We start from the raw sequence: 14,002 nt of genomic DNA, 5'->3' as shown, positions 1-14,002 counted from the left end.
TTTCGGGGAAGTAGCACAGGGGTGGACAATTGTTAAATTATTGATCTAATATTATACTGTAATCTGATATGATTTTTAGCATTTTAATTGTAATACTGTTATGACCTGGTGCTTCACTATTTGTTTGGAATTTGATTGTGTCTCTTATTTCATTGATTCTTATTTTTTTTAAAGCTTGGGATTGCGTTTAGTAATGTAATTTCTATTTTATTTATTATGTTTATGTATCCGGGAATTGGTTTAAGTTGAATTGTTCCTCTAGTGAATTATTAAATATATCTACTTTTTCTTTATCTGAGTGTTTTTATCTGTTTGTGATAGTTTGTTATAGTTTTGATGTCTGAGCTTCTAGTGATTTTGCTTGATTCATTAAGCTATTTCTTGTTCTAATGAGGTTTTTGATTCGCTCTAGGAAGACAGGATATTGGGATTTTGAAATAGGAATTTGAGTGGTGGATTTATTGAATGCCTCTAAGATGTTTTTTGATATTTTTGAGACTGCTTTTTCGATTTTATTAGGGTTTTGTGGAGTGGGAATTGGGAGTGTTTCTAGCAAGTTTTCTTTAAACAAATTCCAGTTTGTCACTTTCTCGGTGCAGACTGTGTTTTCAGAAAAAAATATCAAAGAATGTAAATACGATAGAAGAGTAGTCGGAATAACCAGGGGAATCTATGTTTTCCACTACTATGTTATTGCTAATTTTTGTTGTTACAGCTGTATCTAGAATGTCTGAATTGGCATAGTGTATGTGAGTAGGTTCTTCTGGTGCTATTACGTATAATATAGGGTGTGCTACAGCATATTTTTCTAGTGTTGCTCTTACCCGTTTATCATTATTACATCTGCAGGAACTGCTTTTTACATTCCAGTCTCCTGCAGCAAGGACTGCAAGATCATATTCAAATATTTGATCGATATGTTCTGATTTTAATGTTTTGGTGGTTTCTATATTGAGATTATTATTTATTTATAGCCTGAAAAGACTTTTATAGCTGTATTTTCTATAATTGAGTCGGTATTTGGGGATTGGATTAGTTAGTGCTATATATTTTTTTAAGTAAAGATTGCTGTGCCTCCAATCTAGTCTATCTTGTCTGTGTATTATATAGTTTGGAATTTATTAGGCCTCATCAATACTAATTGCAGCGCTGCTGAGGTGTTTTTGTTTACTGTGTTTTCTGTTTCAGGGTTTTTTTTTTGTTGAGTTTGCCCTGATTTTGAACGCCCAGGATCGACACGAATGACTTTTTTTTAATTGTTTGATGTTTTTGTTGGACTAGAAAATTTATTTTTTTTTAGAGCTTTTCTTCTTGGGTCTTCTTGGCACTCTTTGTACCCGTTACATTTGTGATATCTCGGCTTTGTCTTGCAATTGCTGAGCAAGTGACCCCATTCTTGGCATCTATTATGGCATTGAGTTACTTAATAGTAACTAGTCTTTAATAAATGAGTTTCTTATATGTTCTATTTTAAGTTTAATATCTAGTATGGTTTAGAAGTTATGGGATTCAGACTTGGGTAAGAGATCTAATGAGTTCTGTTTCCTTCCTAAAAAAGCCAACTTTGAACCAGTTTGGTTCTTCAGGGTGGAAACTCAAGATTCCAGCTCTTCCTTGGTGTCATTTTGGTTGAAATGATTATCTAGTCCTCTAGTGATGAGATTTAGTTTTTGTCTTCTTCGAGAGAATAGGTGTCGCATTCTAACTACATTTAGGTAAGTAAACGCTTTAATTTCTTGTGATCCTCTACACTTTCTGGAAAAAGCGCAAGTCCTAATCTATCCTTTTTTATTTATATTATTTTGATTCTATTTTGCATTATAGTGGCGTGTTTTTCAACCCAATTGTTTTTTTCTAGATTTTTGCTCGTGCTCTTTCCGACTAGGAAAGAGCTAAGGGAGAGCTGTGCTTAGGGTGCTTCTTGTTTGTGTTTGAGAGATCATGGAATTCATCTTTTTTTACTACTATTATTTTTTTTGTTTTCATTTATATTTTAAATTACTTGAGTTTAGATTTTCTTTATTATGTGGGATAGTTTTTGAGATTTCTGTTGAGAGAGATTTTCCTCACCAGTTTGCGAGATTGAGGTCTATATCGCAGTTGTGTCAGTCAGACATATATTTATGTTAATTATATTTTCAGTTGCCATTGGATCATTTATGGATTGACATTTGTATTTTAATGAATATAATTGAGTAAAGTTTTCTATTGTGTCCTGCACTACCATTATATAAGTTTTATTATAGGCCAACAGATCAACACCTGCAGGCAGTACTTGTTACTTCTTACTTTTTTTGCAGTTTTTGTTAAATTCGTTGTACCATTTTATTTTCTTCCTAATTTAGTATTTCGTGAATAGATTCAGTAAGTCGTTAATAGATTTTTGTTGATCTTAATTTTTTTGATTGAGTTCGTTCATTTTATTTGTCTTTTAAAATTGAATTTTCTGATTCGAGAGTATTTATTATTTTATTATTTTCGACGGCTTCTGCTTTAAGGCAACCGATTTCTGACGCTAGGTTATTATTGCGAACGTAAACGGCCGCAGTTTCTGCTCTTTTTTTTCTATCTTCAGTTATTTTTCATTGTCCAGTTTGTCACATTCACTTGTGTCACTCGCACCATCTTAGCTTGTCAATAGTTTGTTTTAATTTTTGCCTGCGAGAGGCCCGGAACCCGCCCCAGGTTCAGGAGGATGTGTCATTTTGAATCAAAAATCACTTTTGTAACTAGGGGTTTACCGCCACTAATTATTCATTAATAATTTGTTGGTTTGCTTTACTCGCGCTTGATGAGGTATGACTTAATTTATTCGCTGCTCGAACGCTACTTGGTCAATAAGTTTATGCCATCTGAAAGGTCAACGCCGTTGCGATCGCTTTTGACGTCATGCTTATAATTTCTTTCTAAATAATTGTTCTCAGGAGAAGAAAGACGTTTTTTCTGCATAGATTTTTAGGTACACCCTTAAGAAAATGGAGTTGTTCTAAATGACTAGTGCTGTAATGCAGAGTGTAACAACATAAAACAAAAACGTTGATAGGGAAAACCAAAAGACCACATTTTTTTTAAATAGTAATGATAAGAAGCCGACCCCCTTAAGCAAACTCTTGTGAGATTTATAGATTTGACATTGTAGTCAACGCCGCTTAACGTTATCTGAAACGATTCGTTGCTCTCAACGTGAAGTTTATAATCTGATGCTAAATAATGGTGCTCAAAAGAGGAAAAACAATAGTTTTTTTCTGTATAGATTTTTAAGTAAAGCCTAAAAAATGATTTTTTTCTTAATATTCAGTGCTGTTTTGCATGAAGTGTGCAAAGTGAAATGCAATATGAATGTTGATGAAAAAGAACCAAAGTCTCCATTTTTTTGGCTAAATAATAGAAAGAGGGCCTCTTTCAACAAGCTCTTAGGCGCGAGATTTATAAATTTGACTTTGTAATCAACGGAATCGCCGCTAAATATTACCTGGAAAAAAATTTTGGAATGGCAAGATTCATCGATTTATAAAGATGCGTTATAAATAAGCTTCTGAATTTCCATAAATAAAGTCAACGCCGTTGCCGCCACGATTAACGTCGAATTTATAAATGAATGCTACATAATTGTTCTTAGAAAAAAAAACAGTTTTCTATATAGATTTTTAAAATTGGATTTATCCTTTAATATTTAGTATTATATTTTAGTGTAGAGGGCAAGGAATGTAAAATTTAAAAAAAACGTTATTGAAACATAATTAAAAGTCTACACTTTGTTGGCATAATGATGTTGACGTCAAGATTGACGTCATACTAAACCGAACTGCCGATAAATGTCACCTGGAAAAAGCCTTTTGAATTCACCGAGTAATAAACTGACGTTGGACATTACTGCTTGAGAACGTCAAATAGTGACGTCAGCAGATTTATAACGTGCAGTCGTGAAAATTTCAATGCCGTTGCCGTTTTTCTCGACATCAAGTTTATAAATTCTTTGTAAATAATTGTTCTTAGAAAATAGGATCAAAAGTTTACACTTTTTTGGCATAATAATAGTAAAGGACTATCTTTAAGCACACTCTTGTGAGATTTATAAACTTGATATTGTAATAAACGGACTTACAGCTAAATGACTCCTGGCAAAATGCTTTTAAAATTTTCTGATTTGTAAACTGACTTGTGCTTGGAAAAGTCAAACAGCGAATAACAATAGTCAATAAATTAATGATTTAATGTTACCGTTACTCTCGACGTCCAGTTTATAAATTCCTACTGAATAACTCTTAAAAAAAATACATTTTTTTTGTATGCAATTTTAGGTAAAGCCTTTAAACGAACAAAAAATTGAATTTATTTTTAGTATACAGGGTGTCCAAGATAAGGATCCTAAGCATGGGGATCTCGGTACCTGTTGGAGATACAGCTCGGTTAAATTAGGAAAAAGTTGTGCACTTTGAAGCGTATTTACATGCCGTTGAGAAACTTCAAAAATTTCCATGGCCTGCTGAGATATTTGGAAAAAACGGAAATTTGCCAATATCGATTTTATTTTTTCCTGGCTTTATTTTAAAAGATATCAAAAAACTATTGACACTTTCACATTGACACTTTTGATGTAGTACGTGATGGCGCTTTTAAATTTTATATCCGACGTTTCGTTTTCGAGAAACCATCATCAACTTTATTTTTTTATATGGCTCGAAAAAAAAGTATACCCTGTATCTGATTCCATTTTTTATTACAAATTCAATGATGTATCACATGTCACATTTTTTTGTTAGTTGAAAGGAAAAATGCAAATTTTCTATTTTTTTAGCATATTTTTTAAGTAAGCTTTGGAAACAAATGGTTTGACGTATGTAAATACCTGTTACCGAGTCTGTCACATTTTTCTTAATATCTATTTAGAAAGTGATGAAGCTAAATGAAGCATTGATTTGCATTGTACTACTTATAAATAAAAAAATGTAACCAGTAATAGACAAATGTTTTATGATTTTTCTAACGATATGCAACAAATAATGAATACATTTTAAAAATAACGAAAAAAGCAAATAAATTAACGCATTTTATAAATTTAATTTAAAACAGGTGTTCAAACAGGTTTCCGTTATTTTCTAGACATAAGTATGATCTTCTTACAGTAGCAGTTAAAACATCACGCAATATCTCTGGCGTAATACTTTGAAAAGCGGCCGTCACACATTCTCGTAACTCCTGCTCAGTTCCAAAAGAATGTTGATAGACTCGGTTTTTAATAAATCCCCAAAGGAAGAAGTCCAAAGGGGTTAAGTCCGGGGATCGCGCTGGCCAAGACACTTCACTGGAGGTTCCAATCCACTTTTCAGGAAAGCGCTGCGAAAGATACTGTCGAACTTGCCCAGAATTATGTGCAGGAGCCCCGTCTTGTTGAAACCAACAGCTAGTGACTTGTGCCAGAGGTAAATCATCTAAGCAGTCTTCTAAATCATTTTGCAATAAATTAAGATATCGTTCTGCTGTTAATGAATAATGGTAAATAAATGGACCTAGTATTTTGGTTCCTAAAATTCCACACCACATATTAAACCCAAAACGTTGTTGATGTCTAGATATTTTCTTAACACGCGGATTTTGTTGGACCCAGACCTTGCGGCGGTTAAAGATACCATTATTAGTGACCATAATTTCGTCGGACCATATTATTTTTGATGGAAAATTAAAATCCTCTTCACATGCACGTGTATACCACTCACAAAAATGCCGACGTCGTTCGAAATCCCCAGGTTTAAGTCCTTGGCAAATTCTAAATTTGTAGGGGTGATATCTGTTTTTACGTAAAATAAACTGAGCTGCAGATTTGGCCACTCCTACATTTTTTTCAATTTGTCTGGTTGATATCTCGGGGTTTTCAATAACTGCTTGTAAAACATTATTTTGAGTTTCTTCAAGAGATTCCTTTTTTCGAGATAAAACAGGCTTTTTAAACGAACCATATTCTTTTAAATTTCGAGCCAACTCTAAGAAAATGGATTTACATGGTTGCTTTCTATCTGGAAATTTATTAAGATACATTGCTGCTGTATTTACAGTATTTTTGAAGCACAAAATGTAGCACGACAGCATGTCAAACTTCTCTTCATAACTATAATGACCACCAGGCATATTTAAAGATAATAACATAATTTTAGCAATAATAACGACAACAGTAAATAATAATAACAATAATTACTCAACAAACAACAGCTCGACTATCACGGTAACAACAACGGCAATTAATATTTAATAAAAAATATGTGACAGGGTAAAAGGCATTTACGTCAAAGTGTCAAAGCATTTGTTTCCAAAGCCTACTTAATAATATGTTTTAAAAAAAAAGACAAATTGTATTTTTCCTTTTAACTAATAAAAAAAAATGTGACATGTGATACATCGTTGAATTTGTAATAAAAAATGGAATCAGATACAGGGTGTACTTTCTTTTCGCGCCATATAAAAAAATAAAGTTGATGGTGGTTTCTCGGAAACGAAACGTCGGATATACAATTTAAAAGCGCCATCACGTACTACTTCAAAAGTGTCAATGAGAAAGTGTCAATAGTTTTTTTATATCTTTTAAAATAAAGCCAGGAAAAAATAAAATCGATATTGGCAAATTTCCGTTTTTTCCAAATATCTCAACAGGCCATGGAAATTTTTGAAGTTTCTCAACGGTATGTAAATACGCTTCAAAGTGCACAACTTTTTCCTAATTTAACCGAAGCTGTATCTCCAACAGGTACCGAGATCCCCATGCTTAGGATTTTTATCTTGGACACCCTGTATAGTACTGTAGTGCATAGAATGTGGGATGTAAAATACATCATGAATATTGATGACAAAAAACCAAAACCACTTTTTGGTATGACATTAATATATAAACTCGATGTCATAATTAGCGGATACAACGTTAAACATCATTTGTCACACGTTACGGATATTATACAAAAACGACAATAGTCAATACGATTTTGAATTGCCATCTGAAAAGATAACGCCGTTGCAGTTGCTCTTGATGCCAAGTTTATAAATTCTTGCTAAATTATTCTCAGAGGAAAAAAAATAGTTTTTCTGTTGAAATATAACCTTTAAACGATGAAAAAATAATTTAATTTATTATAAATATTTAGTGATGTAGTGTAGTGTAAAATTAAACTGACTACTGAAAAAAAAATAAATAAAAGCCCAAACCTTTATGGGATGATAATGCCAAGGAGGCTTCTTTAAGAAAACTCTTTTTAGCTTTATAAACTAGATGTTGTAATCAACTGCATTGTCACTAAATGTCTCCTGGACAGTGGACAAATCCTTTTGAAATTCACTAATTTATAAACTGACATTTGACATCATCTTTTAGGAACATCACACAGTAACGTCAATGGACAATAAATTTATGAATTGTTGTCTGAAAAGTCAACGCCGTTGCGATTGCTCTTGACGTCGTGAGATTTAAGACTAAAAGTTGGATGTCGTAATCAGCGGAATCGTCGCTAAACGTTACCTAGAAAAAATCTTTTGAATTCACCGATTAATAAACTGAGGTTGGACGTCACCGCTCAAAAAGGTCACAGCCACGTCAATAGTTATTAGGTTTATGAAATGCTGTCAATAATGTAAACATCGTTGCCGTTGCTCTTTACAGTTTATAAATTCAAGCCAAATCATTGCTCTCAGAAGGAAAAAACTCTTTTTCTGTATAGAGTTATCGTGTACAGCCTTAAAAAACAATAATTTATTACAAATATTTAGTGCTGTAATGCAGAGGGTGTAAAGTGTAAAATACAACATGAACGTTGATAAAAAAAACCAAAAGTCTACACTTTTTTGACATAATAATGGTAAAGGAACTCCCTGAAGAAAACTCATTTTATATATTTATGTATATCATGTATACAGATCAGTGGCGAAACGTACGAGTAGACAAGGTAGACACTGTCTACCCAAAATTATCCAGTTATTTCTCATTAATTTATTACGTAATTATTTCATGTAAATTGTTGAATTTAAATTAAAAAAAAATAACACAGAATGTAGTCGCTCTCCTTACTATTATTATATAGTATCAAAACAGCTATCTATCTATAAAATTGTAACGAAATTCGGGAACACACTTTTATTGTCAACGTCAAAAACACTAACCTAACTCACTTTGACTGTCGTTTAATTGTTTCCAAGGTAAAAACTGACTAAACAATTAAAACTGAATGATTTGTCACGAAGCGCGTCCTTTTTAAAACCCGATGGAACAGTTTCGAAATATTTAGAATTATCTTCATTGTTTTTGCCCAAAGAGACCAATAATTTTAGGAGAATACTGACAGTCAAAGCAAGCAAGTATACAAATTCTAGAAAATTAGAACTACAGGGATTTACAATAATATAACCTAAATAACCTAAATTGGGGCCAAAATGGGGCTCTCAAACAAGATGAACTACCTAAAAACTAAACACTATAGATGAAAATAATAAACCAAACGTAAGTAGAACCCTAAAGAAACCCTACGAATCAACTTTAACCACAGAATACTAATAAAATTGTACAAAAACTAGCAGAATAATTAACGTATTTACATTTTCATAATAATATCTAAGGCGCGCTCCGCCTGACGCACTAATTAAAATAAAAATGCAGGGCTGACACCCAATTAATACATACAAGCCCCAGGAAGACACATTGATATTTGTCTTCCGAAATTTGGAGCATGTAATCGAACCATAATTATACGCATCAAGCAGGTGACAGAGGTCCAGCCGCGTCAGTATTCAGCCTATTACGTATGCAAAATTTACTCGCGGGAAAGACATTTGAGCTTTTGTCTATCGAAGTCGACCAGCTATTTTATTATGCTCTTGAGGGTTATTGTTTATGGATACGCTTGATCTGATCGGCCGCAATACGTCTTCAGTTTTATTTTTTGATGAATCTGCATTTGGCATTTGGTCCAGGTGCGAGCGCGTGCTATTGTAATTTAATAATTAGTATTTTTATTTTTGGGTCTATAGAAAAGATTTTTTTAGTGGATATTTTAGGGGTTATTTATGAACGACTGTTTGATATTGGCAATTGTATTTTAGTTGTGTTTTTTTTGTAAGTAGTATTTATTTTTATCTATCTATCTTTTTATGCTAGTAGTAATATTTTTTTTCTTTTTTATATCACTACATATTTTTCTCTTTGAGTTAATATGAAAGCGCATGAAGCTTTCATTCTCTATTTCATTATAAGTGAATAATATTGAATACACATTTTTTTCTAATTAACGATTTTTATTATTTGTCTACCTGAAAGATAAGTTCACGCTTCGCCACTGATACAGATCGTGTTTTCGTTCGTTACTTATAGGAAACCGCATAGAGGCGAAATTTTGTTCAAGTTCTAGGGTACTGCAAACCATTTCTTCCGGCCGTTCTATATCCTGGACCACTTCAACAGGTTGACGTTTGTGTGGCATTTTTTACAATCTTGAAGAAAAAAGATGTCTCAATTTTCGGCAATACTGCCGAATTGCCTCCATAAAACCATTTAATTAGTTGAACTCTTTCGGAAGGGGCATAAACAGCCATAGTGAAAAAACACGAAAATAACGCTCAAAAATTATTAATGCAACGTGCAGTAACACAGCAAAGTGAAGTCTGTTGACTCCTGGTTCAAAAAATAAAAACAAAAATTTCGCCGCCTGCAAGCCGCAACCAAGCGGTGTTGCCATTATTTTGGGTAATACGTAGCTCACGATAACACGATCTGTATATATATAACAGATTTATAAACTTGAACATCACAGGTTAGAAAAGTCAAAGAGCGACGTCAATTGTTGTCTGAAAAGTCCACGCTGTTGCCGTTGCTTTCGACGCCAAGTTTATAAATTCATACTGAATAATTCTTCCCAAAAAAAAAAAATTTTTTTTTGTATACAACTTTAGATAGAGCTTTTAAACGAAACAAAAAATTGGATTTATTTTTTACATACTGTAGTGCAAAGAGTGTGGAGTGTAAAATGCATCATGAATAATGATGAAAGAGAACCAAAAAGTCTACACTTCCTTGGTATGAGATCTATAAAGTTCACGTCGTAGTCACCGGAATCACCGCTCAATATCTCCGGGAAAAATCCTCTTGACGTTCAGCGATTTATAGACTTACGTTAAACGTCATACAGCGGCGTCAATAGTTATTATAAAGTACTGTCGAAATTTTCAACACCGTTGCTCTCGACGTCAAGTTTATAAATACTTGATAAATAATTGTTCTCAGATGTTTCATGGACACTGGACAAATCCTTTTAAAATTCACTGATTTATAAATATTTGACGACTCAAGACATTTGACGTCACAGTTTAGGAACGCCACACAGTAACGACAACGGGCAATAGAATGATGGGAATTTATGAAGTGTCGTCGAAAGTATCAATACCGTTGCAGTTGCCTTCGACATCAAGTTTATAAGGTCATGGTAAATAGTTATTCTCAGAATAAGAAAAACAGTTTTTCTGTATATAGTTTTAGGTACAGCTTTAAAAAAATGGATTCATTCTATTTATTTAGTGCTGTAGTGCAGACGGTGTAGAGGGTAAAATCCAACTTAAGCGGTGGTGAAAATGAAACAAAAATTCACAAGTTTTTGGCATAATAATGGCAAAGGGACTCCCTGAAGCAAACTCTAGTAAGATTTTTAAACTTGACGTGGTAATCAATAGAATCGTCGCTAAACGTTACCCGAACAAAAGTATTTTGAATTTTTCTATGTATAAACTGATGTTGGATGTCACCGTTTAGAAACGTTACACATTGACGTCAATAGTCAACAGGTGTATAAAGTGCAGTCTGAAAAGTCAACGTCGTTGCCGTTGTTTTGAACGTCAAGTTTATAAGCTGATGCTTAAATAATTCTACTCAGAAAAAGAAAAACAGGTTTTTCTGTAGAGAGTTTTAGATACAGATTTAAAAAAATGGATTTGTCCTAAATATTTAGTGCTGTAGTGCAGAAAATGTGGAGTGTGAAATACAATATTAATATAAACGAAAAAGAACCAAAGGTCCAAACTTTCTTGGCATTATAGTAGTAACGGAATCCTCTTAAACAAACTCTTATAAGATTTATAAACTTGACACCGTAATTAATGAAATCGCTATTGAATTGAAGACTATTGAATTGATGAATTCACTGATTTATAGACCTTATTGCAAGTCTCAGCCTAGAAATATCAAACAGTGACTTCAGTAGATAATAAGTCTGAAATGTCAAGGCCGCCGCCGTTGCTCTTGCTATTAAGTTTATAAATCTACAATAAGAGCAATTTGGATTCCAAACGCCATAATTGTACAATTTGCTTTAAGACAAATGGTTCTTTTATGTGCAAGTATAATATAAAATTTGACTAACTTACTGATAAAATCTGCATTACGGTGCTGTCAACCACTACTAATGGTTTATGAATCAGATGAATTACGCCATTTTTCACCGGAATGTTTGCCTCAACGATCTTGGCCAAAACCACCCCTTGGGGATGTTTGTCGTCTCCGTAAAGGGTGTGGGATTTCACGTAATCTGTAATTAATTTTTTTAAAAATTTTTGGTTCATTAAAAACTCCTCCAAGTTCTACCAATTATGGTATTCCCACGTAACTCTTGGGTAAAAGAGGTAACAACCCGAATGGAATTATCTCGGTTAGCCAACGTTTGAAAGGGAAAATCTTTCTTCGCTGGGGTGGTAAAAAGAACTTCCCTGGGAATCACGTGAGCGTCAATAATGTAGTCGTCCAGTAAAGCTTTGTTGTTGTGCTAAAATAAAATTTAATGTATAATCGATGCGGTCTATTATAATGAAGTTCTACCATAAAACCATCATCTACGGGAATAAAGAAGGTGTGTCCGCCATCCGTCCTGAAAATGTCTTCTTTGCGGTACTGTTTGATTTTTTCAGTAAATATCCTAGAAAAAGAGTTTTTTTATTAATAGGGTGGAATTAGAGTGGAAACCTTTAAGAAATTTCTTACCTGAGCCTGTGATTCCCCATAACGAAAGACTCGTCGTAATTGGCCAAAAAGTCCCAAGCGTTGGGGTTAAAGGTCAAGCTGGATGCGCTGGATGGCCTTGTTGGGATCAAGACACCGTCAATCTTATGCAGGATCTGATAAGAGAAATGAAAGCGATAAGAGTAATGTGTGATTGTGAATGAGATGCACAAAAGTGGAAAAAAAGAATTTTTCGAGTTGCTACCACATTTAATTTCTCACGTCCTGGATCATCCGGAAATTTTATTTTCTTTGCGTGGTTATAATCTCTATATATGAAGGATCGATGTAATCGTTTACCCGAATCAAGCTGGACTAAGTAAAATATAATAAATTAATATTCATAATATTCCTAATAATCAAAGCTATTAATTCAAAGATATTGAAATAAATGAGCATCTAACCATTATTTAAATCCATCCAAGTCAAGTTGAAGCTTCATTTAACTCATTAATTTTTGAAATATTTAAAATTCACTCACCTATAAGTGGAATTAGTGATTTTTATACCAACCTGGGTTATGACCGGTCCCGCCTTCGTAGGATGTTTCGTTCTCACCACATTAGAACCCTCCGTGTATATTTTCGCATTATTTACATAAAACGCATTGTTAAACGCGTTTTTCGTGAGCGTTATCCAGATCGGAAGGGATCCAGGCAGTCTCGTGTTTATCGATGTGTAAGAAACTCCGAGTTGCTCCAGTTTTATCGGCACGTTAGCTAAAAAGGAACAAAAAGCAATACAATGGAAGGTAAATGGATTGAAGAAAAATTAGTTTTTTAACAGGACATATAAAGGAAATTCTTATTTACAGGCATTTAATTCCGGATATGAAAGTAAAGAAACTATTTAGATCTCCAAAGAAACTAATTTTTTTGACTAGAAACGTGTTTTTTTTACTAGAGCTAGTGAATATTATAATAAATTAAGTTAAGGCGAATTCTTGATCTACAAGAATCTATAACTTTTAGTCAATCGGATTAACCATTAATGAGTTACAGCTATTTGAATTTTGCCACACGTCAGCAGCAACTCTTGCTGGGTTAAGCTCCCCGAGCTTTTGGAGTTTCAATCAACTTTTAATCTACTAAAGCTAGAATCATAAAGTAAACTTTATTTGATTGACAATGACCTAGTCTAATAGTGATAATAAGTAAGAACTTTTGATTTACTATAGATCATAGGCTCATATAGTAAATTTTGTTTGGTTGATAATTATTTAATCCAAAATACTAATAATAACTAAAAAGGCTCTAAACCTTATAGCAATGGAGATATTTTAGTCATAAAAAGTAATACCCTTTTCACAGTTAATTCAACAGAAAAAACTCTGTGTGAGTGAAAAAAAGTGTATTTTATAATAACCAAAATTGAAGAATGAGTAATATCTATAAAGATCTGTAATGTTTATTTAAATTTTGCTTCAGGTTGGCAGACCCTTGCTGTGTCAAGATGGAGCTTTTGGTCCATACCTTTTGATCCTACTGAAATAATAAACTTTATTTGATTGATAACGATACGATTCAAAATACTGATAATAGCTAAAATGGTTGTAAACCTAATATCAATGGAGATATTTCAGTTATAAGATGTAATGCTTTCTTGACAATTAATTCAATAGAAGAACCTCTTATATCGTCTTTTAATTTGTCTATAGAATACATTATAATGTCCATAACTAAATTAAAAGTTTGTACATAGAGGTGCATAGAGGTGGGATGCTACTTAGCCAGTAGCGTTGCATTGTGTGAGTATATAAATCTAGAGATAAAAGAAAGGCTTAAAGTAAATTCATCTAAGATGGATGAATTTTGATATGAATTCAATTAGCAGATTGGTAGACCTTAAAGTTTTATTTAAACGAAACTTTGCAGAATTGTGTTTTAAGGCAGTTATAATACATCTAAAGTGTTTTATTCACTAATGTTAGGCAATACACAAAAAAAGTTATGCAAGATATCAAATTTCGCGCCAATACTATGTTGTAAA

The 14,002-nt window shown here is 33.0% G+C and overlaps 1 protein-coding gene across 5 annotated transcripts in view; it reads right to left on the bottom strand.

Moving 5' to 3' along the window:
• Positions 1–14,002, bottom strand: part of LOC126746899 (fasciclin-1) — a 207,125-nt gene that overhangs the window by 73,589 nt on the left and 119,534 nt on the right. For all 5 annotated transcript variants that reach the window (XM_050455309.1, XM_050455306.1, XM_050455307.1 and 2 more), the window contains exons 3-7: positions 12,527–12,732; positions 11,996–12,129; positions 11,834–11,930; positions 11,603–11,780; positions 11,386–11,546 (exon numbers count right to left, since the gene is read on the bottom strand). In XM_050455309.1, coding sequence (XP_050311266.1) covers positions 11,386–11,546; positions 11,603–11,780; positions 11,834–11,930; positions 11,996–12,129; positions 12,527–12,732 — 776 coding nt within the window. The remainder of the gene's footprint in view (positions 1–11,385; positions 11,547–11,602; positions 11,781–11,833; positions 11,931–11,995; positions 12,130–12,526; positions 12,733–14,002) is intronic.

The sequence above is a fragment of the Anthonomus grandis genome, chromosome 18 (genome assembly GCF_022605725.1).
Source record: "Anthonomus grandis grandis chromosome 18, icAntGran1.3, whole genome shotgun sequence".
Taxonomy (NCBI): Eukaryota; Metazoa; Arthropoda; class Insecta; order Coleoptera; family Curculionidae; genus Anthonomus; species Anthonomus grandis.
Note: the sequence above shows the minus strand (reverse complement) of the source record. Positions and strands in the feature narration are given on the sequence as shown.